Here is a 24839-nt window from a genome sequence, read left to right on the forward strand (position 1 = left end):
CAGTGTACTAGCCAGGGTATTGTGAGGTGATAGTTATGGATGAGGTATGTGATGGCGGCAGGGGGAAGAACCCACTTAGGGCTTTAGAGGAGTGCAGGGACAAGCTCAGGTTGGAGCTCAGGAGGTGTCCCATTCCTTGTTCCCTATTGTTAGGGCCTTCCTCTCTACTTTACCATCCCATTGTGTGTGCATTGTGCCGTCTTCTGGAATGACCCCAGTTGGGTTATGACAATACCGCTCAGGAAGGAGACAGGTCTTGTGTCCCAGAGATGAACGTGATTTGGTCCGACATGTGCATATCAACCCACGGACAAAGCAAAAATTGAACTTCTTGTATATAATGACCATTTTTACATTTGGAGGAAAAAGGGAGACGCTTGGAAGCCTAAGAACACCATCCCAACTGTGAAACACGTGGGTGGCAGCTTCATGTTGGCGTTATTTCTGAGGATATTGTAGAGTCAATGATAAAAATGAAGGGGTACCAATAACGATGAGCAGGACTATATATATCTATATAAATAATTATGTAAACATCTTTGAAATGCTCACAAAATGTGAAGACTTGACCATCATATCGATAACAGCATGTTGTCCATCCCATTTAAAAATCATGGTTGTTAAATATATGGGCCAACTTTTGCTGCTTTATAGGCTCAACTCATCTCTGAAGACTTTCCACAGGATTTTGAAATGTGTATGTGGCAATTCAGTTAAAAGACAAATTCTGAGGTTGTGCGCTGATGTTAGATGAGAAGTTATGTATCACAACTTGCCATTCCATTTATCCTAATAGAGTTGAGTGGGTTTAAATACAGAACCCTATGCAGACTACCTGAGTTTTTTGTTTGGAAACTCTAAATCATATCTTCATTGACAACACTTTGTGCACAGAGACACTGTATTCCTGGAACAGTAGGGGACTTTCCCTATAGTTTTGCCTCAAAAGTGGCAGCATGCAATAGTCTAAATTGTGCTCATATGCTGTAGCATCAAGATTACCATTAACTGGAAATAAGGGACTTAACAAAACATTGAAATACCGTACCATGCCATATGCATTTTCCGCTGGCTTTTTTCATTAATGGGATTGTTCCACAAAGTACATTTTAAGTTATAGATCTTGGAATAACAATACGCTGTACAATTGGAATAGTTAAAAAAATGTCTGTGTCAAGATAATCTTATAAATATGCCCCTGTTATGTACTGTGTAATGGCTGTGTTTGACTATGCAGAGCTGCTCCGGTTCATGGTCAGCACATACCACTGCCCCAGACCAGAAAAATAAGATAGCATAAGTCAGTTATATTAATTGAGTGTACAAATGAAACAGCAGGGGCTTGCAGCTGCTGCTTTCTGAGGTAACACATTTACCTGCCTGAAGTAACACATTTCCCTTCCTGTTTTATCACAGGAGTGAGTGTTTCTGCCATATCATCAGTTCTGAGAGCTCATCATAAAGTTCATGACATATAAGCTTAGGGTTGCTGGATCTTCTATGAAGAATGAGCATGTCATTTCTTTTAATCACTTCAGGGTTTCAGAACCCCGAGGCTGTTAAAAAAGTGACATAAAACAGAACATTTACACAGAAATATCATTTTGACATTGATGTGCATTATGTTCATTTAATGGGTTTTTTCTGTGGCTTTTTTCAGGCAGATACTCGGCAAAATCAGCCTGAAAAAGACGTCATGTGCACAAACCTTTGATGTGTCTCTGTACAAAGGGAGCAGTTTATACTAAGTCCCTCCTCTGTAGTCGTAATTGCAGTATTGAGTGCTTGTAAGCGAAAAGTGAATATATTGAGAAGTCTGATGACATCTTCTGTACTGTAAATATTATGATTAAACTTTACTTATGTGCACAAAGTGTTGCTCAATAGTTATTAAAAAAAGACAACATACTTTGAAATATAAAGTCATTTATTGAAAGAAGAAAATTATAGCATCACAAAGCTCAGAAATATAGAACAAATCTTTAGGAAAGCAACTGGAAAATTTTAAGAATAAACTTTAAGGCTAAGTTCCAACAATGAGTATTTGGTGAGTTTTTGTAGCATTTCGACAACAATTACCTAAATTACATTCCATGTGCATTCGTTTTTTATGTGCATTTTTCCCCCAAAAAAATTTTTTGCTGCTTTTTTGTCTTTTTCTGGTAGATCATGTCTTAAATAAAACTGCTTTGCAACTTCCTGGTAATTGCCTTTACCAAAACTATTGATGAAGGTCCCTATTCATTATTGCTTTTGCACCTGTGTTTTTTTTACAATTTTTTTGTGTTTCACGCCTTTTTTTTGTTTGCACTCAATTCACATCTTTTATAAAGTCTATTTTATATGTTTCCACCTGTTTTTGCTTTACGCTTTGTGGGTGGAGTCTAGCAATTGCAGATGTTTTAGCCTGATTCCTCAATTGCGACTTTTTAAAAAGTTACAAAATTTACCCCAACTTTGCTACAGTCCTGGTGTATTTTTGAGTATGCCAAACTTTAAGTGCAATTTTTTGTGACTTTTTGTGATTTTTTACTTAGCGCCATGTTCAAGAGTTGCATTTGCCTTTTTGATGAATTTGACACCAAAAACGGCAACTAATTCCACAAGGCAGAAAAGGAAAGTTATTTAAAAAAAATGAAAATGATTTATTGGCACCAAACCAGTGGTGTCGGCACTCAGATTCAAAGGGCTCTCGAGTTGACTCCTTGACTTCCTCTTGATGTTCAATTTGTCCAAAGGTGGGGACAGTGACCCAGCGCTGATTGGGCACCAGAATCACATGTCATAACAACTGCATGAGAGCCCCCGGAACTCAAGTGCCGACACCCCTGGAATAGCGCCAGCATGCTAGGTGAGTATAAGAATTTTTTTATTTTAACGGGGCCAAACGTGGGGCATGGGAAGGGGTTGTCCAATTAGTGGACAACTTCTATAAAAGGGCTTTCCTACGAACAAAGTTAATTTTAATCAGCATTTCAATCATTAGATCTTTAAATAATAATAGTAATAATAAGTTCCATAATTGTATGTGTGTAAATAAAATGCTCCTGTGCTGAGATAATCTAATAAATGTGCCCCTGCTGTGTACTGTGTAATGGCCGTGTCTATCCATACAGGAACATGGTCTGATCATACCACAGCTCCTGGACTTGGAGGGACGCAAAAGAGTATACAGAAAGGACCGCATGGGATCATAAGATTATCTCAGTACAGGAACTTTTTTTTTACACATCCAATTGTTGAAATTATTATTATTCCAAGATTTATTGAGTAAAATGTACTTTGGTCATGGGAAACCCCTTTTAATGACAAGTGCTGATGATTTTAAGACCGCGGCATGCCAATTAATGCTTCAGATGTTACAGTGGAACACAAAAATTGAAACATGCAACATGTCCATTTCCATTGTGGACATCCTGTTTGCATGTACTGTACTATTAAAGAAGAAGGAAGCAACTTTGCAGTAGGTCTTACTTGAAAATGACCTATTGGTTTGCTTCTGAAGCACCTACATAGACTGTGTACCGCATATTTATGGTAACAAACAGCAAAAAGATTTTCTGTTGCGTAATCCAGAGGTCTTGCTTTCCAACATAATTTGTTCTGTTTGTTACCTACTTTTTTGCTTATATACAGTAGGTTGCCATTCACCTACTTTGTGGTGACATATACAGTATTTGGAAGGCTGACTAATATATTTGTTTTCTGTCACCATGAAGATACATAGTCTGCAACTGCAAGGGGCTGTAAAAGTAAAACTGAATTAAAAAAAATAATTGAAAACAAATTGTTCACAAAGTTCAGCATAGCCTTTAACTTGCCAAGTGTTTGAGATGAAGCCTCTCTACAAGTTACCATCAACACAATGCACACTAGAGTCCTTTTTTGTAATCTTCACAAACTGCAATAAAATTCAAACTTTATTATGATCATAGGAACAGTAATGTATTAAAAAAACTGCTTCCCATAGAAACCAATTCAAAATATGTGCCTAGATTCTAAAAACAAAAACACTGCTCTTTTTTTTACTAATTGTGGACATAATCACAATATACATCTATTACTAGTTGCAGAATACAAGATTAGTGGACAATCCACACCATTAATGGACCAGTGTCCGCGTAGGTAGGTGTCTTCTAAAGGTGTGATATTTATAGTGATTTAACGTCTTGATTTGCTGTGAATAATAACAGTACGACATGCCCTTTTTTGACAAAAAGATGATTTAATATACGCAGCTAAAGCTCTTTCAGAAAATTTCAAGAGTAGACGTATAGGGTACTAACTTAACCCAGCCCATACACACTGCATTTTATATGTTACGATCCTTTTTTATACACCATTTGGTAGCCCCTCCAAAAACTGCAAATTAAAGAGTTATCATGGTTTACCCTTAATCACCTCCATTTATTTTTAGACAAATTAACTGATACATACAGGTAGCCATTTCTTGAATTTTTGGGGCGTTTTTTTTTAACAGTGCCACTTCTGTTCATGGTCGGTGTCTAGTACTGCATCTCAGCTCCAGTTATAGTTATCATTTTTATAGCTGTAATTATTTTAGAAAATGTCTCTCGCCAGCTGCTCTTGTAACAGATTATTGGTCCCAGCTTTGGAAAACTGATTCTATGATTATGACATTTTTAAAGAGAATCTGTAATTTGCTAAAAAAAAAGCTGAGTTTAAAACTCTTTTCTGTTTTGTGCTGTATCATTCCATTGTTAATATATTCACATTTGTTTTGTATGGTGCACAGAATGTGAAATCTCTACTTTGCAGACCCACAGGGTGTTTTTTCATAATCTTCTCTGGGGGCATGTACTTTCAGATACTGTCATTCACAGTTCAGCAGCAATTTCACAGTCTCAGATGCTGCTTAGCTGTGATTGGCAGCATTTCGTAGGGAGGGTTGTAAGTACACGCCCCCAAACAATATTCTGAAGAAACGCCCAGTTGGACTGTAAAGCAGAGATTTCACATACCGCGCTCCAAAAGAAACAAATGTGAATATCTCTGTAATGAAGTGATGCAAAACAAAATGTAAAAGTTCAGAAGAATAACGGGAGCTCAGGGATTTTTGCTAGGTATTTAACGCAATTTTTTGAGAAGGTGACAAGTCTTTTTGAAATAAACATTAAGGCAGGGCTCATATAGACATTTTTTTGTTCACTCAACCACATTAAGTTTACATGCCTTAGATATGGTTAAAAATAAGAATGTTAATAAAATACCGTAATTATGATTAAACATCATCAAAAAAGTTGAAACGTATATGACCCAAAAACGTGACTTTTGTGTCTATTAAAATGTTGTCCATGTGGGTACTTGGCAGCAATGACTAATACATCTCTTGCACTGTATGGATGAATTAATGTTTCACCATGCATTTATTAAAAGATGGATATATTGCATCAATGTAAAATTAAAAAATTTGGCTATTTTAATTGATAATTGATAACTTATAAACTGATAGTATGAAAGCATACATGCATTATGTACAAAAATACAGACAGAGAACTTTATATACATTATTCAAATTTTGCCAGCTAATGTTCAAATGAAAGTTTCATACGCTAGGTCACCAGTGATATTAGAGTCAGTGGACAACATATTTTAGATTGAGTGGAAAGAGAATACAAAAATGTTTTTAATGGCTGTTGTAGGCTGTATTGGTGCACCTGAATTTCTAGCTGATTGCATCAGAAAATCAAATTATTAACTGTGTTTGTGATAGAAAATCAAAGAGATAAGGGAAACACAACCTTATAAGAGTTCATCAGATCATAGAGTTCGTAGATCACATTTTTTTTTTTTAGCAACCCTTGACTATAATAATCAATAACAAATGGTATAGTCTGTATCTCCCTTGATGACCAAACAACATTGTATATATTTGTGTACCCATCTTATAATTCAGTATCAGAAACATTGTGTTTCTTAGTTGAATGGCCATTAGTTGCAGTAGGAGACACGGATTGTCCTGTTCCATTCTCCTGGGTCCCACTGTTCGGTTTGTCCTGAGGATGGGAAGATACAGACACCAGAGTGTTTCCTTGGCTGTCCGTTTCGGTACAGTATGGGTCTTCACCCTACACAGACATACAAACAGCAAGCAGGGTTAGTGTGGAAGACATCACAGCCAATCAAAATCTTTAAGCTGTTTCATGCATTAAAAGCAGAAAACTTGATGGCTGTTAGAAAAACTGCATTGTGTAATGATCCACTTATGGCTTGATATGCACTAAGCTTTACATCCAGCATTATTAAGCCGAAAACAATGGAAAGGAGCACAATAAATGTTGCAGACTAAAATGAATACAGTATTATATGCACATTAATGGCACATTTAATTTCTATACAACACTCACATTATAATGCCCAAAGCCTGCTTACTGTCTTCTGTATTAGGATAAAATACATAACAGTTCTACAGTAAGCTGCAGTAAATACAACCTCACTCACCCACTTACTAGTGGACATAGACAGAAGAGAACCCCTGTGAAAAATCAACATATATACCCTTTGCTCAATAGCTTCCCAATTCCCACTGCTTTGGAAGTGGAAATGAACCCTTATACCTCTTGGGCCCATGTGCAGCTGCCTCATTTGCACCAATGATATGTCCGTCCATGATGCCTAAAGCAACTCTGTCATCATATTTCATAATGTATTTCTAGATAGACCTAAAACCTGATGAGGCTTGTGAACTTACTTTGAAAATCCATTGTAAAGTGGTTCACTAATACTTTCTGAAAGTTTAAACTTATTCTCAACCCACTTAGCCAGATTGAGAATTCCACAGCATCGCTCCTCCTTGCTGCTGAGATCTCACACTGCTCAGTACAATCTGCAGCAGGCATGCAGAGTGGGTGGGAGTGAATACACTTGAACTCCTTGGCTCTCAATCTAAAGATGGACTTATACAGTGCTCATTTTCATATCATGATAATACAGCGATTCTGACTTAGATTTTCATTTTAAGTACACCTCATCATGTCTAAAAGATCTATTTAACAATGTGTGTAGTATGTGAAATCTTGTGACAAGTTTAAGCCTGCCCCATACCGAGCAGACAATGGCAGAAAATGCCATAAATAGCCGTGGGTGGAGCTCGACCCATGGCTGTTAACCTGTTATAAAACATGCTAGCATGGGATCATGCTGTTCCACACGTTCAACAGCCTCCTGTGACAGGCTCTGCCATCATGGCACTCCGTTGAAGCCCAGCCTGTGGTTGGACTTCAAAATACACTTTTATATTGCTGTACATAATAAAAATCAAAGTATTGCTGTATATAATATAGGTGATCAGAGATGATCACATGTTTAAGTCTCCTGAGTGGATTAACATAAAAAAAGTTATTACAAATTTTAAAAACATAAACATTTGAATTAGCATACTTTTCACCCATTAAAAATAAAGATAAGACTACACATATTTAGTATCAATACATGCAAAAAAGGTTAATCTATCAAAATCTAAAACTAATTAATAACCATATTGGTAAACACCGCTAACAGGAAAATTTGAAAACACCAAAATGGCATTGTTTTTGTCACTGCAATACGACAATTGAAATATGAAGTGATAAAATTGCTGTATCTATTTCAAAATGGTGTCAATAAAAAATGACTGCTCACCCCGCAAAAAACACAAGCCCTCACACAGCTCTAGCGACTGAGAAATGAATATGTTACAGGTCTCAAAACCAAAACTAATTTACTAATTTTGTTTATCACTAAAATAGTAAAAAAAAATCTATATATATGTTTGATACCTCCATAACCCTACTGACCTAGAAAATCATGTTGGCAGGTCATTTTTGCCAAACAGTGAACGCCATAAAAACAACCCTCCCCCCCAAAAAAAAAAAAAACAGTTGGAATTGCATACATTTATGTGGTCAGAAAAATAAAAAAGCTATGGCTGTTCAAAAATGAAGAAACAAGAAATGGAGGCGTTAGAAGGGTTGTCCACTACTAGGACAACTCCTTCTCAATTATTCACCCCCCTCAATTATTCCCTCCCCCCTTCTCTACTATCTTTACAGGGGGAAGTATTTGCCCCCTTGAAAATAGTAATACCTATACTCACCTCCTGTGCTGGAGCATCCCAGCAGTGTTGGCACTCACGTTTCCAGGGCTTCAATGCCATTGTTGTGACACGTGAGCCCAGCACCCAATCACCACTGGCATCAATGTCCCCTCCTACAGACAAATTGAATATGAAAAGAAAGTCAGGGCTGCAGCTGGTGCTGACTTCCTCTTGATTACTTATATGTCTGAAGGTGGCGACAGTGACACCAGCGGCGATTGAGTGCCGCTCTACCGCACATGAGACCCCAGGAATGCGAGTGCTAACAGAACTGGAATGGCGCCAGCGGATGAAACTTGGATAATTTTCAATACGCTTGTGTGAACCTGATCTCAGAGTGCAGTTCTGGGACTCGAGATCCTTAACAATTACATAGGGGTTAAGGGTTAAGGTAAAAGAGGTAAAGTTTCATATATCCAGTTGTCATATATCCAGAGATTCTCTTTGAACACAAACTTTGATAGTCTTCAGTTCAACTGTTTTTCCAAAAAGTAAAAATAGCTTTTTTATACTTTGTGAACATATTAATCAGATTCTGTATTTTAGGTGATGGAAAAGAATACACAAAATGCCATCTCTACTATTAGGTGCCATTTTGCCAGCTGTATAAACTAACCAGTCTCTGTCTTCCTGGACTCCAGCTCTCTCTATTGGAAAGAAAGTATCCAGCCAGAATAAAAGCCGCCAACAAGACACCGCAAGTGACTAAGGCAATCATAGTTTTTTGTGATCTTGTCTGATGATCAGATATTTGTCCCCATTTCATCTGGATGGGTAACTGCAAATGAAAAATGAGGAAAAAAAGGTAAAATTGTTAAATATTTATGAACAGATGAAGGAGTGAAACTGAATAAAGAAAATATTATGTTAAATAGTGTCGCTACTCTTTTATTCTGTATTTCTTCTATCATGAATACATACAGTAGACCCTCCCAGCAGAGGCCTTCCATCCAGCCAAATCCGACCCCCAGCTTTGCACTGATGAAGGGCAAACATCCTGAAACATGTGTCTGCAAAAGGAGTGTTAGGTTTGGCTGTTTACCTAAGTCATGTGGCAAGGCTCAATAGATATTGACTTTTAGGATTGCTACACCTAATAGGTGACACTAGAGTTCAAGTCCTCTTCCTCTCTAAAGAGGATATTTGCAAAGATTACATCACTTATAGTATCTTGATATCAATCAAGAATACAATTATTTTATCATATTCTCAACCAGCACTCAAGAGTTAAGGCCTCCAAAGCTCATTCTTCACCAGTACTTGTATATAGTTTGTTTTGATAATTTAAATTCTGGAACTGTCCAGTAATCTAATATGATTTCAAATAAAGTTGCTTTCACACACAGGTTTCTTGGAGTAGAAGGCCCATCTATGCGATCTCCCGACCTGAGTTAGGTTCTTGATGCAGTGAGGTCAGGTTGGGAAACTCAATGATTGGGTTGGGACTTCATATGGCAAAATGGTCTGTGATTCACGAATGTCACACACAATTCATTGCAGAAAAGAATTACCGTAGTTGAACTGATAGGCCATATTGAAAATTGGTAGTCTCACACAGTCAAAAAAGCATTGCTGGAAATTTTGAAATCCATTTTGAGCTCAATCTGTTACAGAAATAACAGATTTTCACCTCAGATGTTTCTTTTTAATAATGCATTGGAAAACCTTGATGGATAGTTTTCCAGACGAGATGGAAACCCCCAGAGAGCCAGATGTATTTTTCAACAAAAGGGTAATAGACTAGTAGGAGCTGAAGTAAGAATGCACCACTTTTCTATATCTTATATTGGGCATCAGCATAAATACATAGAATCCAAATAAATTTAAAATTAGGATAATTCCAGTCCGCACCTATATTTTGGTTTCTATTTGCAATATTTTATGCACAATATATTCGGATGGATCATTCAGTGGACCCTATTCATTCTTACAAACTGATACCAATATGGTTCATACAGCACCAGACAATATTATCTGTAATGATTAGTTTTATAAAGAATCAGTCATTGACTGGATCCTGCTTTGAAAAAATGATAGAAGATATCTACTTGTCATCAGTTTTTAGCTTAGAGAACTTACATTCCCTTTATATGTACAGTATCTAAATTGTTAGTAATCCTGTCATGATCCGTTCCAGGGTTTAATCCTGTCTTCCTTTTTTCCGGGTGGATCGTGTCAAGGGTTAACTTTGCTCTGCCTCATTCTGGGTTCAGGTTTGCTATTTGGCACCGATGCATCCTGCTGGCGGTGTCAGCTATAGTTCTGCCTTCGGTGTGTGAACCTGACTCTGGTAGCTCTTGATCTGTCCTGCTGTGATCCCTGACTTATACCGTGTCTGTTGACTCCCTCCGTCTGCCCTTTTCCCAGTGTTTCCCTGTTTGTTGGTTTGATTCTCTGGTTTTTGACTTGACTCATATTCGGACTCGGTCCTGCCTTCTCTCTTTGTCTTATCTGCTTCTGACCGTTGCTGAACCCCCTGGCTTGTTCCTACCATGTATACTGCTGCTACTATTGGTACTTCTGTTTCTGACTTTTTTTTGACTTGGCTTGTCTGACTACTCTCTCGCCACTTGGTGGCATCTGTGCTGCTGCTCTGTGTGTGCTGTCTCACTTCCCTCTCTAGCTCCCCCTGGTGGAGGTTGCACTATACTGCACTGCAGCAGCATGACAATCAAGCTTTTAATTCTACAATTGTTGTTTAGATTCTATTGAAATTCTATTATAATTCAGTATAAAAATGATACAACCATGCACATAGTTTACACATTGATTCAGGTTATGAAGTAAAAATATTCATGTATGTTACATGTTGAATACTACAAATATGAATACAGCTATATGAATATGACCACCTACTGTATATTCAAGATTGAATTGTATGAGTGGTGAGATACTGCCTATGCAGGACCACAACACTATTCACTGTCTATGGGAGCAATTGTAAACATGCATACTGCAACTCCCATAGACCCAGAAATGTGAATTTGGCAGTGGTCATGCATGCAACACTAACACTCCAGGGACATGGTAACTCTGTTCTTGGGAGAACTCACAATTGGTACTCATACATTTATCACCACTAATGTAAAAAGGTGTTTTTTGTGGGATAATCTTTTTAAGGAACATACCATGATTAGTTCAGCAAGTCCCTAAGGCATTCAGCTCATTGAATCTAATGCATGTGCAATTAAAATGAGTATTAATAAAATAATTTGATTAGCCCTGGTTTGTCTTGTGTAGACAGTGATTTTCCACCACTAAGGGTATTTAACCCCTTACTGCCAAAACCAGTTTTCACCTTCTTGACCAGGCCAAATTTTTCTGTTCTGATCAGTGTCATTTTATGAGGTAATAACTCTGGAAAGCTTCAACATATTTAATTTAAGTTTATATGATTTACTAAAAAATTAGAAAATTTGATTCCAAGCTTTGAGTTTTTATGCCCTTTTAGAGGTATGACTATCTGTTGTAATTAATAAATAGCATTTGCCCCATGTCTACTTTCCATTGGCATCATTTTTTTGCAAAAAAAAAAAATATATATATTTATAAATATATTTTAGAGGCGTTAAATAACTAGTTTATTAGGGAACAATTCACATTTGAAGTAACTTTTGGGGGCTGATATGTCAGAAAGTGGTAGTTACATGAATACATCATCAGAACCACCATCAGTGCATAAATACATCACTGGAACCAAAATTTGAATATTTGTGAAAGGATTTTGATTTGGCAAGCCCTAGAGTTATCAAAACAGTAGACAACCACCACAACTGACACTGTTTTGGAAATTACACCCCTCATGAAATAACAAGGTGTGTGATAACTATCTTGAACCCACAGGTCCTTCAAAGAATTTTGTAATATTGGAACCTGAAAATCCCAGGCGTTTCTGTGAGCCCCACAACATCTTTTGGCAGGCGACCCGTCGGCCGTCTGTTGTGCAGGCCTGTTTTAACCCCAGATTTTTTCATATACAGTACATAAGAATAGCTAGACAAATGGGAAGCCATAATTTATTGTGCAACTTCTCCAAAGTATGAGGATACCCCATATGTGTTTGAAAACTACTCTTTGGGCATACGGAAGGGAAGGAGCACTACTTGAATTTTGAGCGCCATTTTGGCAGGAATAGATTGCGGATGACATAATGAACTTATCAACAGCAGTTCAAGAATAGTTTTTATTTATTTATTATTTACATTGTTCACCTTGCGGTAAAAGTGATAAGGCTGTTTTATTCCTCAGGTCAGTACGATTACAGCGATACCACATTTATATAGTTATTTTAAGTTTTGCTACCATCACACTAAAAAATAAATTTTTTTGCATTATTGTATTTTGAAGACTTTAATGTTTTTATTTTTCTTCTGACAAGTCATGTGTGGGTTTCTTTTTTGTGGGATCAGTTGCAGGTTTTTTTGTACCATTTTTGGGCACATAATATTTTTTGATCGCTTACTATTCCACTTTTTGGGAGGCAGAATTAACAGAAAACAGCAAGTCAGGAACTGCTTTTTTATGCCATTCACTGTGTTATAAAAGTGATGAGACAGCTTTATTCTTTGGGTCAGTACAAATACAGCATTATCACATTCATACTGTCTTTTTTTTTAAAGTTTTGCTGCTTTTCCATAAGAAAAACAATTTTGTCTTAAAAAAATAGTTTTTGCGTGGCCTTATTCTAACAACTGTAGCCTTTTTATTTTGTTGCAGATAGAGCTGTATGGTGGCTCTTTTTTGCCGACAATATGACATTTTTAGCTATACCATTTCTATTTAAAAACGCCTTTTTATCACGTTTTATTCCACTTCTTGTCAGCTGTATGATGAAAAAATATAGTTTTTTCTACATTTTTATTTTTTATAGCAGGGGTATCAAACTGCATTCCTCAAGGGCCGCAAACCATGCGGGTTTTCAAGATTTCCTTAGCATTGCACAAGGTGCTGTAATCATGATGTGTGTAGGTGATTAAATTATCGCCTGTGCAGTACAAGGAAATCCTGAAAACATGACCTGTTTGCAGCCCTTGAGGAATGCAGTTTGACACCCCTGTTTTATCGTGTTCACTGTAGGGGTTAAATAGTGAGTGTAACAGGCCACTGTAGTTGGTGTACCTGGAGGTAATTATTTGACCTCAGGCTGCCAAGACAACCATCAGCAGGTGCCAATCGGATGGGGAAGGCAGCCGCCTCCTTCTGCTAGCCTTCTAAATGCTGCAAAAGCTATTGAGGTTCAGGTGTGGGCTCCTGGCGACAATTGTACGGGCACAGCTCTTGTGCCTGTACAATCACCATGATGTACTAGTACATCTAGGCTCGGACTGGCCCCCAGGGTAACAGGGCAATCCCCCGATAGGCCTCTATGCAGATCTGAGCCCCCGCAGTACTTGGCATAATTCACTTGATTCACTCTGTACAGAAAAAAGCAGCATCATATCATTCATTAACTAAACTACCCAGTTTATTATTATATAGAGATATAGGTAAATTTGTGAATGGGGGTAGTGTAATATTGGTATGCAGGTGAAAAGTGGGCCTTGGCACCCCAGTCCGCCACTGGGTACATCCATTTGCAGGAAGTACCTGCAAAATATGGCATATCGGTAAGTCATAAATTGGTAAGGGGTTAATGACCCCGCAGGGCCTTATACCTCAGCACATCCTTTAAACAGCACTTAGGAATAAGTGTGGAGAACATACTGGGGGTGCCAACTGCCACGCTGTTGCATCTGCCATGATCATTTCAAGCACTGATTGTGGACATTTAAAGGGGTTGTCATCTACTTAGGCAACTCCCTCTCAATCACTATGTTCCTCCCCTATAAAATATCAATACCTATACTTACCTGCAGTATCAGCATCGTTCCAGTAGGGTTGACACTGCAATCTCGATGGTCGCATGCCACTATGTCATGAGATCCCTACACCCAATCAGTAGCCACTTCACTATCCCCTACACATGCTCTCACTTCCTCTGGATGTGTGTTTTGCCCATAGGAGGGGAGCATGAAGAGGCCACTGAGTGGCTGATGATGAAACAATATCACAGGATCCCCAGGAGAGCCAGTTCCGACACCACTGGCACCAGACGTGAGTATAGGTTTTATTATTTTATAAAAGGGAATCATATTGGTTGAAAAGTGCTTTTCTGAGTAGTGGCGAATCCCTGTAATATTGCAGTTGTCACTGTCAATAATGACAATGGCCTTTAGAAAGCGAACGCACCAATATTATCTCCATATTTACTCAGTGCGTTCCGCCAGCCCTAACAGTATACTAGCGCCAGGGTCTGGCTAGTAATGGCGGACGAACAGCGACTGCAGCAGTTCATCCTGCAGCTGGAAGGCAGGTTGGCGGCTCTCGAGCGTGCAACCTCAGCTGTGGATGTTACCGCAGTTGCTGTTCAGGCTCCTAGCGTGGCTGCAGCAAGTTTGTCCACTGCCACCCCTGTTCCGACCTTATCCTGCCTTCCGCTGCCTGATAAATACTCTGCTGATTGCAAGTCATGTAGGGGATTCGTGAGCCAGTGCGCAATACACCAAGAGCTCCTGGCAGCACGTTTTCCCACAGAGCGGGCAAAGGTGGAATTCATTATATCCCTTCTGTCAGACAGGGCGTTGGAGTGTGCTACTCCGTTGTGGGAGCATGTCGAACATGTGCTGCAGAGTGGTCCGTTGTTTCTAAGCACACTAAAACAGGTCTTTTTAGGACCTCGAGTCAGCCATGATACAGCGCTCCAAATGCTGGCAATGACCCAGGGCTCATCCATGGTCAGCCATTTTGCCGTCCACTTCCGGACTTTAGCATCTGAGCTGTAGTGGCCAGATAAAGCCCTCATCCCTATATTTTGGAGGGGGCTGGCTGATCATGTGAAGGACGCTTTGGCCACCAGGGAGATTCCCGCCACACTGGAGGAGCTAATAACTGTATCAACTCACATTGACCTTCGTTTTAGCGAGCGGAGGTTAGAGCGAGCCCAGTGTAGGCATCCGAATCACATGAGGCCATGGAGGTGTCATAAGCGGGATCGAAGTCCCAGACCGCTCGTGCACTCAAGGTCTGTCATGTTTGCCGGCAGTCAGGACATCTTACCTCCAGATGTTCCCAGAGGTCGGGAAAACGTCAGCGTCTAGTGGCTGTTGGAGGAGGTACACTAGACACAGTGATATTTTTCTCAAAACTGTCCTTCAAGGGGACAATTACCATAGGCCCATCCACTCTTACAGTCGAGCTTTGCGTGGATTCTGGGACGGAGGGGAATTTTATGTCCTCTGCCTTTGCCCAATGCCACACAATACCCCTGGTGATGCTCGCCAAGCCGGTGACTGTATGAGTGGACACTGCCCTCACAAATAGCACACCAGACCATCCCATTTTCATTATCTATATCTCCATCCCATCAGGAGATTATTTCCCTTCTTGTCATTCCCGAAGGAATAGATGAGATTCTGCTAGGGATACCCTGGTTACGTTACCACTCCCCTCATATAGAGTGGTCCTCAGGGAGAATTTTGGGATGGAGTGAATCTTGTGAGGGCAAATGTCTGAGGGAGTGCGTTCAGGTAGCTACTGCTGAAGTACCCGCAGATCTTTCCTCTCTCCCCAAGCACTATTGGCCCTATGCCGACGTTTTCTCCAAGAGGGCTGCAGAGACGCTTCTGCCCCACCGCCCCTATGACTGTCCTATTGACCTCTTGCCTGGTGCAGAGCCTCATTGGGGTCGAGTCTCTCCCGGAAACGGAGGCGATGTCCCAATACATCCAGGAGAATCTGGCAAGAGGATTCATTAGGAAGTCAGAAGCACGGAGAATTAAGTCCATGCATTGATTACAGGGGTCTTAACGCCATCATCGTTAAGAACAAATACCCTCTGATATCAGAGCTATTCGATAGGTTGCGGGGAGCGAGGGTATTTACTAAACTTGATCTGCGGGGTGCTTACAACCTGATTCGCATCTGTGAGGGGGACGAATGGAAGACGGCATTTAACACCAGGGACGGGCACTATGAATACCTGGTGATGCCCTTCAGGCTCTGTAATGCTCCTGCCATTTTCCAAGACTTTGTGAATTATATCTTCCGGGATATGCTCTCCACCTCGGTTGTAGTCTATCTGGATGATATTCTCATCTACTCTCCAGATATAGACTCCCACCGGAGAGATTATTGCAAAGTCTTTGACCTCCTATGGGCAAACTCCCTCTATGTCAAGTTGGAGAAGTATGTGTTTGAGCAGGAGTCCTTGCCTTTACTTGGCTATATCATCTCCACCCAGGGATTGGCTATGGATCCTGCCAAGCTACAGGCTGTGATGGACTGGCAGGAACCCCATTCTCTCAAAGCGGTGCAGCGTTTTATGGGGTTCATTAATTACTATCGCCAGTTCATTCCCCACTTCTCAACTTTGGTAGCTCCCTTGGTTGCCCTCACCAAAAAGGGAGCCAATCCCAAATTGTGGTCGGAGGAGGTCTCCAAGGCCTTCCTCTCTATTAAGTCCCACTTTGCTAGCGCTCCCATTCTACATCGCCCTGATGTAGATAAACCTTTCATAATGGTGGTGGATGCCTCATCTGTCAGTGCCGGAGCAGTCTTATTCCAGAAGGATGCTCAAGGTCAGAAGCATCCTTGCTTCTTTTTCTTTAAGACCTTCACACTGGCGGAGAGGAATTATTCCATCGGGGACAGGGAGTTGCTAGCTATGAAGATGGCCTTCTCGGAGTGGAGACACCTCCTGGAGGGGGCTCATTTTCCATTCCAAGTCTATACTGACCACAAAATGTGATTTACTTGCAGACTGCCAAGCGGCTAAATTCTCGCCAGGCTAGATAGTCCTTGTTCTTCTCCCATTTCCACTTCACTCTCTGTTATCTGTCCGGGGAGAAGAACATCCGTGCCGATGCTCTCTCGCGCTCCGCAGTATCATCAGTGGAGGAGGAGGAGCCTCGGTTAATTGTCCCTTCAGAGAGCCTGAGGACCGTAGCTCCGGTTTCGCTAGAGTCTGTGCCCCCGGGCAAGACTTTTGTGGCATCAAATTTGTGACCGGAGGTTCTCTCTTGGGCTCACTTGTCCAGGGTGGGTGGACACTTTGGGACCAAAAGGACATCTGAGCTTCTGGCGACAGGGCCGCCATCAGGGCATTACAGCCGTGACTGGCGTATGGGGCCCGGTGAGCAGAGGGGGCCCGCAAGCTGGACACAGGGGGGGGGGCAGAAAGCTGGACACAGGGGGGGCAGAAAGCTGGACACGGGGGGCAGAAAGCTGGACACAGGGGGGGCAGAAAGCTGGACACAGGGGGGGTAGAAAGCTGGACACAGGGGGGGGGCAGAAAGCTGGACACAGGGGGGGGGCAGAAAGCTGGACAGGGGGGCAGAAAGCTGGACACGGGGGGCAGAAAGCTGGACACAGGGAGGGGGCAGAAAGCTGGACACAGGGAGGGGGCAGAAAGCTGGACACAGGGGCAGAAAGCTGGACACGGGGGGCAGAAAGCTGGACACAGGGGGCAGAAAGCTGGACACAGGGGGCAGAAAGCTGGACACAGGGGGCAGAAAGCTGGACACAGGGGGGCAGAAAGCTGGACACAGGGGGGCAGAAAGCTGGATACAGTGGGGGCATCAAGCTGGACACAGGGGGGCATCAAGCTGGACACAGGGGCAGAAAGCTGGGCACGGGGCAGAATGCTGCGCACAGGGGCAGAACGCTGGACACGGGCAGAAAGCTGCACACAGGGGCAGAAAGCTGGACACGGGCAGAAAGCTGGGCACAGGGGCAGAAAGCTGGACACAGGGGCAGAAAGCTGGACACAGGGGCAGAAAGCTGGACACAGGGGCAGATTGCTGGACACAGGGGCAGAATGGAGAAATGGGGCATGATTGGAGACACAGGGGGCAGGATGACAGACATGGCGGCATGACTGGAGACACTGGGGCATGACTGGAGACAGATGGGGCAGAATTGAGACACAGGGGGCATGATTGGAGATGGGGCAGAATGATTATACGGGCATGATTGGAGACACTGGAGGCAGGATTGGAGACAGATGGGACAGGATCATGGGGTAGGATGGATACGATGGAGACAGATGGGGCAGGATGGGGAGATCATATGGGGCAGGATGGATACTCATTAGGGCAGGATGGGAGAACATATGGCTGACGCCAGGAATGAGACACACGGGGGCTAGGATGGCGAATATTATTACCATAGGGGCTAATTAAGGGATATTATTACTGCAGTGATGTATTTATTTTATTTTTTGAGTATACTGTTCTAAATGGGGGGGCGGTCCTATTACTGTGTAGAGTGATACTATGTCGCCTTCTTCATGTGGTGTAATGTAGAAGTTGGGAAAATATAGTAATGTGTTCTGCAAGTGGAACTCGAGATAACGGTGTTATTTCCTGCAGAGACGAGTCCTGGCTGGATGAAGTGATGGCAGTCTGTGCTGGATGAAAGATGAAGGACTTCACCTAGAGACGTCACTGGTGAGTCAGTGTGTTACCTATACACTGACACTATACACTGTATACTATATACAGAGGTCCTGTGTATAATGTCACCAGTGATCACTGGATTACCTATACACTATATACAGAGCTCCTGTGTATAATGTCACTGGTGATCACTGTATTACCTGTACACAGACACAGACACTGCATACTAAGTACAGATCTCCTGTGTATAATGACGCTGATGGTGATAGTATTGTGTTTTTTTTATTATTGATCAGTATTGTAGTATTCAGTCACTATGTGGTGATAATATGTGGTCTGGTCATGATGTTGTGGTATTTGTTCCTTGTATTTGATATTATTCGATCACTGTGGTGGTAATATGTCATCTGGTCATGGTGTGGCGGTATTTGTGCCTTGTAGATAGTATTATAGGTCACTGTGGTGATATGGTGTCTGGTCATGGTGCTGTGGTATTTGTTCCTTGTATGTGGTATAAAATATACCTAAATTGTATTGCATATTTTAACAAATATTTAATAGGTTACAGTAGAGTAGGGCCTGGCCAAAAGTGTCTACCTTGTCATTTTGGTGGCTTAAAAAATCTTTTTGCCAAACCAAAAGCTGCCAGCTATATGTGTGATCTGGTGATGGGAACGGTTAATGTGTGATAGGTGAGAAGTGGAGTTTTTCCAAGAAATAGTCGTGGGACTGTGGACAGTTTGAGGGGTGGAGAGTGGAGGTGGGGCTGGGGTGGAGCCTGGGCGGAGTCTCAAGGGGGCCACCGAAATTTTGCCAGTATGGGGCCCTGAAATTTCTAGTGGCAGCCCTGTCTGGCGAGGACATACTGGTGGCCGCATATGGCCCGTGACGTTGGAGATTATATTCGGGCTTGTGTCTCCTGCGCCAAAAATAAGTCTTCTCGACAACGGACCGATGGGTTAGTTTACCCCCTGCCGGTGGTGGACAGGCCCTGGGAGATGGTCGGCATGGACTTTGTGGTGGGCTTACCCAAGTCCCGTGGCTACACCATTATTTGGGTAATCACCGACCATTTTTCCAAAATGGTGCATTTGGTGCCTCTTCCACGGCTACCTTCTGCACGGGTCTTGGCAGCGTTATTTATGAAACACATTTTCCGCCTACACAGTATGCCGGACAAAATTGTCAGTGACCGGGGTCCCCAGTTTGCGTCTTGGTTCTGTCGTCTACTCACCATCGAGCTGAATCTCTCTTCAGCAAACCATCCCGAGATGAATGGGTTGGTAGAGAGGGCCAACCAGACTCTGGTCACATATCTGCAACATTTTGTTTCTGCCAGGCAAGATGACTGGGCATCCTTGCTACCGTGGGCGGAGTTTGCGCTGAACAACGCTGTAGCCGACTCGACTGGGCAGACCCCATTCCTCCTTAACTACGGCCAGCATCCACGGGTTCCTGTGCCAAAGCCTGTGTCTACCAGCGACTCCAGGATGGCAGACTGGGCTGTGGAGGCACGTGACATTTGGGACCGCAGACAGGATGGTATCCGGGCCTCCAAGGAGAGAATGAGGGTCTCTGCCGATGCACATCGGCGCCCCGCTCCGACCTTTGCTCCTTAGTGTGGCTCTCGGCCCATAATATCAGGCTGCAAGTTGAATCCACTAAGTTTGCACCTCGCTACTTGGATCCTTTCAAGGTCCTGGAACAGGTTAACCCTGTGGTCTACCATCTGGCCCTTCCTCCACACCTAGGTATCACCGACACCTTTCATGTGTCCCTCTTAAAGTCCGTTCACATGTCCCGTTTTTCTGAGTCATCTGCCGGGACATCGGGTTCATCTGCTGGGATTATGAGGTGAACGCTATCTTGGGGTGTAAGGTGGTACGTGGCAAAAAATTTTATTTGGTAGATTGGAACGGTTAGGGCCCAGAGGACAGGTCCTGGGAGTCTGCTGAGCACATTCAGGCTCCGCTGCTCATTGCTGCCTTCGAATGTTGCGAGGTCCAAGGAGGGTGGCCCTAGGAGTGGGGTAATATTAGGTGTCGAGTTCCTGCCACTTCACAGGGGGAATCTCAAACCACCCCCGCTGCGGTCTCCCATTCTTCTCCGGCCGCAGTGAAGCCTGCTCAGCAGAGACATCGGTCCCAGCATCTGGCTCAGGCAGATACTGTGCGCTTGGTTACTGCTGATCTTCCAGACTCAGCCATTGTAACCAGCACTGTTCTGCAGCGAGCAGATTCTCCTGGGACTAAGTCCTGCTTTTCCTCTACTGGGCATGCCCATGGTATAACTTCTCATTGGAGGTCGGGGGTCACATGCTCAGGTCCTGAAGCAGTTCTTATTGGACTACTAAGAAGGTCCTGCAGAGCTTCCTCTATAAAAGGTCCGCATGGCTGCACAGCCATGCGCTAGTATTAACTTAAGTTCATGTGTGTATAGCCACTAGAATTCCGGCACCTCCGGAGAGGAGTTTGCGCGTATGAATTCAGGGCTGGCGTATAGCCTCTAGAATTCCGGCACCTCTGGAGAGGAGTTTGTGTGTATGAATTCAGGGCTGGCTTATAGCCACTAGAATTCCGGCACCTCCGGAGAGTAGTTGTTTGAGTGCTGTTGCTGACTGTGTGACCACTATATGCTCTGTTAGAGAGCTGTGACCCTCTGTGAGGTTAACAGGGGACAGCGTTATCTTTTATCCCGGCGACTCTGTAAAGCAACGGAGTTCGCTCCTATACAGACCAGATGACGGAACCCCTGTCTGTTCAGGCATAATACCGCCATATAGTGCCGCCATTTACTAGCAGCAGGTTCCACTCCTGCACGGTGGACCCTGGGCTGCGAACGCACCAATATTATCTCCATATTTACTCGGTGCATTCCACCAGCCCTAACAGCTAGCTTTCCCTTCTGAGTCCCTTTTGTGCCTATACTTCAGTATCATCATGTATGTCAATGGTGTAGTGGGAAAGACCTACTCAATTTACAGGGTGAATGTTTCTAGCAACACAAGCTGAGCACAATATATTGTGCACTAAGCTGGGATATTTGTAATTTTCACTCTGATAGCTTAAAGGCTCTGACAAAGCAACATGGCTACCAAAACCCAATCTAGCAAAAGCCATGCTCCCAAAGACAAATGGCCACATACCTTGAGAGCCATGCAATATGCCCAAACTCCAGTTAGCACTCATGTTTGACATTTCTGGAGCAGTAAAAACCCATTCAACCATTAACGTCACTAGGAGCACCAGCTTATTATGAATTTTTGTGTACTCAATAATATTTGCAGCTTTCACTCTACGTATTCCTTTACCTGCTTATTTCGGTAAAACAACTTTGTGGTCAACATAGCCACTGGACGTATAGATGAATTCCCTGATGAAGGGGTGGAATTTCCAAAATGGGGTCACATGAGAGATTTTTCTGCTGTTTTGGTAGGAGCTCTGTAGATGTCACCCACAGACGTCAAATAGTGCTCTACCACTTTGAACTTTGTCATGTGGCCAAATTGTAATTTCTATTCACATACTGTATGTAGTATTACTGCTTTTTTAGAGAAATTGTGTAACAGAGTGTGTTCTATTTTTCTCTATTACAAAAAAATTGTAATATTTTATGTTCCCAGCCGAGTTATACAAAATTCAGTAAACACCTGTGTTGTCAAAATGATCAATACATCCGTAAATAAATTTCATGACGGGTGTAGTTTTCAAAATGGGAGTTTCTTGTTGGGGTTTTATGCTTTCCGAGCACCTCAGGGGCTCTGCAAATGGTGCACACAATATATTGAAGCAAAATCTGCATTTGAAAAGTCAAATGAGGCTCCTACCCTTCCGAGCTGTGCCGTAGGCCCAGAGAGCATTTTCCTACCCCACATTGGTATTACAGTACTCTGTAGGAATTGCATAATTAATTGTGGAGTTCATTTTCTCCTGCTACCCCTTGTATAAATTAAAGGGCTAAATGTCTGCACTGATGTCCATCGCAAGAAGATCACAAACATCTACACATAGAAATGAATAATCCCTAAGTGAACTCTTAGTTTACAGAACTGTCAATGGGAAGTCCTGAATTCTGTGTGAAATTAAAAAAAAGAATATAGTAAAGTATATATAATAACAAAATCCACCCAAATGAATAAGTTACAAAAACATGAAGTTCTTAGCTTGCAGCCAGTGCAAATTGCTAACAGATTTTCATGAGCTCAATGTTACCATTTTTTTTATTACTGTGAATCCTGTACAGCATTGTTCTATTTGTCTAGGTTGTTGGATTAATTTGCTCTTTGCACTGAATCCAAAGATGTTGGGTGGATCCATCGAATTTAAAGGTTATAAAACTAGTCACACTGTGCACTAAAATGAACTGCGTATGCCGAATGGATCTATGAAAGTACTCTGCTGACAGATTTGGTATTCTGTACCTCTGTCCAATGTTAAAGGTATATTGATAACTTCGGCCTTAGACAACATTTTTCTAATTTTGGTTATAGACATTACCACAATGAATTTTAAACAAAACAATTCAGGTGCAGTTGAAGTTCAGACTTTCAGCTTTCATTTGAGGATATCCACATTAAAATTGGATGAAGGGTTTAGGAGTTTCAGCTCCTTAACATGTGCCACCCTGTTTTTAAAGGGACCAAAAGTAATTGGACAGATTCAATAATTTTAAATAAAATGTTCATTTTTAGTGCTAGGTTGAAAACCCTTTGTTGGCAATGACTGCCTGAAGTCTTGAACTCATGGACATCACCAGATGCTGTGTTTCCTCCTTTTTGATGCTCTGCCAGGCCTTCACTGCAGTGGTTTTCAGTTGCTGTTTGTTTGTGGGCCTTTCTGTCTGAAGTATAGTCATTAACAAGTGAAATGCATGCTCAATTGGGTTGAGATCAGGTGACTGACTTGGCCATTCAAGAATATTCCACTTCTTTGCTTCAATAAACTCCTGGGTTGCTTTGGCTTTATGTTTTGGGTCATTGTCAAACTGCAGTATGAAGCGACGACCAATCAGTTTGGCTGCAGTTGGCTGGATCTGAGCACACAGTATGTCTCTGAATACCTCAGAATTCATTCGGCTGCTTCTGTCCTGTGTCACATCTTCAATAAACACTAGTGATCCAGTGCCACTGGCAGCCATGCATGCCCAAGTCATCACACTGCCTCCGCCGTGTTTTACAGATGATGTGGTATGCTTTGGATCATGAGCTGTACCATGCCTTCGCCATACTTTTCTCTTTCCATCATTCTGGTAGAGGTTGATCTTGATTTCATCTGTCAAAAGAATGTTCTTCCAGTGCTTTGCTGGCTTTTTTAGATTTTTTTAGCAAAGTCCAGTCTAGCCTTTTTATTCTTGATGCTTATGAGTGGCTTGCACCGTGCAGTGAACCCTCTGTATTTACTTTCATGTAGTCTTCTCTTTATGGTAGATTTGGATACTGATACGCCGACCTCCTGGAGAGTGTTGTTCACTTGGTTGGCTGTTGTGAAGGGGTTTCTCTTCACCATGGAGATTATTCTGCGAACATCCATCACTGTTGTCTTCCATGGGCGCCCAGGTCTTTTTGCATTGATGAGTTCACCAGTACTTAATTTCTTTCTCAGGATGTACCATACTGTAGATTTTGCCACTCCTAATATTGTAGCAATTTCTTGGATGGGTTTTTTCTGTTTTCGCAGCTTAAGGATGGCTTGTTTCACCTGCATGGAGAGCACCTTTGACCACATGTTTACTTCACAGCAAAACCTTCCAAATGCAAGCACCACACCTCAAATCAACTCCAGGTCTTTTATCTGCTTAATTGAGAATGACATAACGAAGGGATTGCCCACACCTGTCCATGAAATAGCCTTGGAGTCAATTGTCCAATTACTTTTGGTCCCTTTAAAGACAGGGGGCCACATGTTAAGGAGCTGAAACTCCTAAACCCTTCATCCAATTTTAATGTGGATACCCTCAAATGAAAGCTGAAAATCTGAACTTCAACTGCATCTGAATTGTTTTGTTTAAAATTCATTGTGGTAATGTCTATAACCAAAATTCAAAAAATGTTGTCTCTGTCCAAATATATATGGACCTAACTGTAGAATCATTACAAACAGAGTGATCTATTTCAAGTGTTTATTTCTGTTAATGTTGATGATTAGGACTTACAGTCAATGAAAACCCCAAAGTCATTATCTCAGTAAATTAGAATAATTACCAAAAACACCTGCATAGGCTTCTTAAGTGTTTAAAAAAGTCCCTTAGTCTGTTTCAGTAGGCTCCACAATCATGGGGAAGACTGCTGACTTGATAGATGTCCAGAAGGCAGT

At 41.9% G+C, this 24839-nt stretch overlaps 1 protein-coding gene across 1 annotated transcript in view; it reads right to left on the minus strand.

Moving 5' to 3' along the window:
- Nucleotides 1-1909: 1909 nt before the first annotated feature.
- Nucleotides 1910-24839, minus strand: part of CD34 (CD34 molecule) — a 178583-nt gene continuing 155653 nt past the window's right edge. The window contains exons 7-8 of the mRNA XM_069756296.1: nucleotides 8712-8873; nucleotides 1910-6089 (exon numbers count right to left, since the gene is read on the minus strand). Of these exons, the coding sequence (XP_069612397.1) occupies nucleotides 5907-6089; nucleotides 8712-8873 (345 nt within the window). The 3' untranslated portion in view covers nucleotides 1910-5906. The remainder of the gene's footprint in view (nucleotides 6090-8711; nucleotides 8874-24839) is intronic.

Source organism: Ranitomeya imitator, chromosome 3 (genome assembly GCF_032444005.1).
Source record: "Ranitomeya imitator isolate aRanImi1 chromosome 3, aRanImi1.pri, whole genome shotgun sequence".
NCBI lineage: Eukaryota > Metazoa > Chordata > Amphibia > Anura > Dendrobatidae > Ranitomeya > Ranitomeya imitator.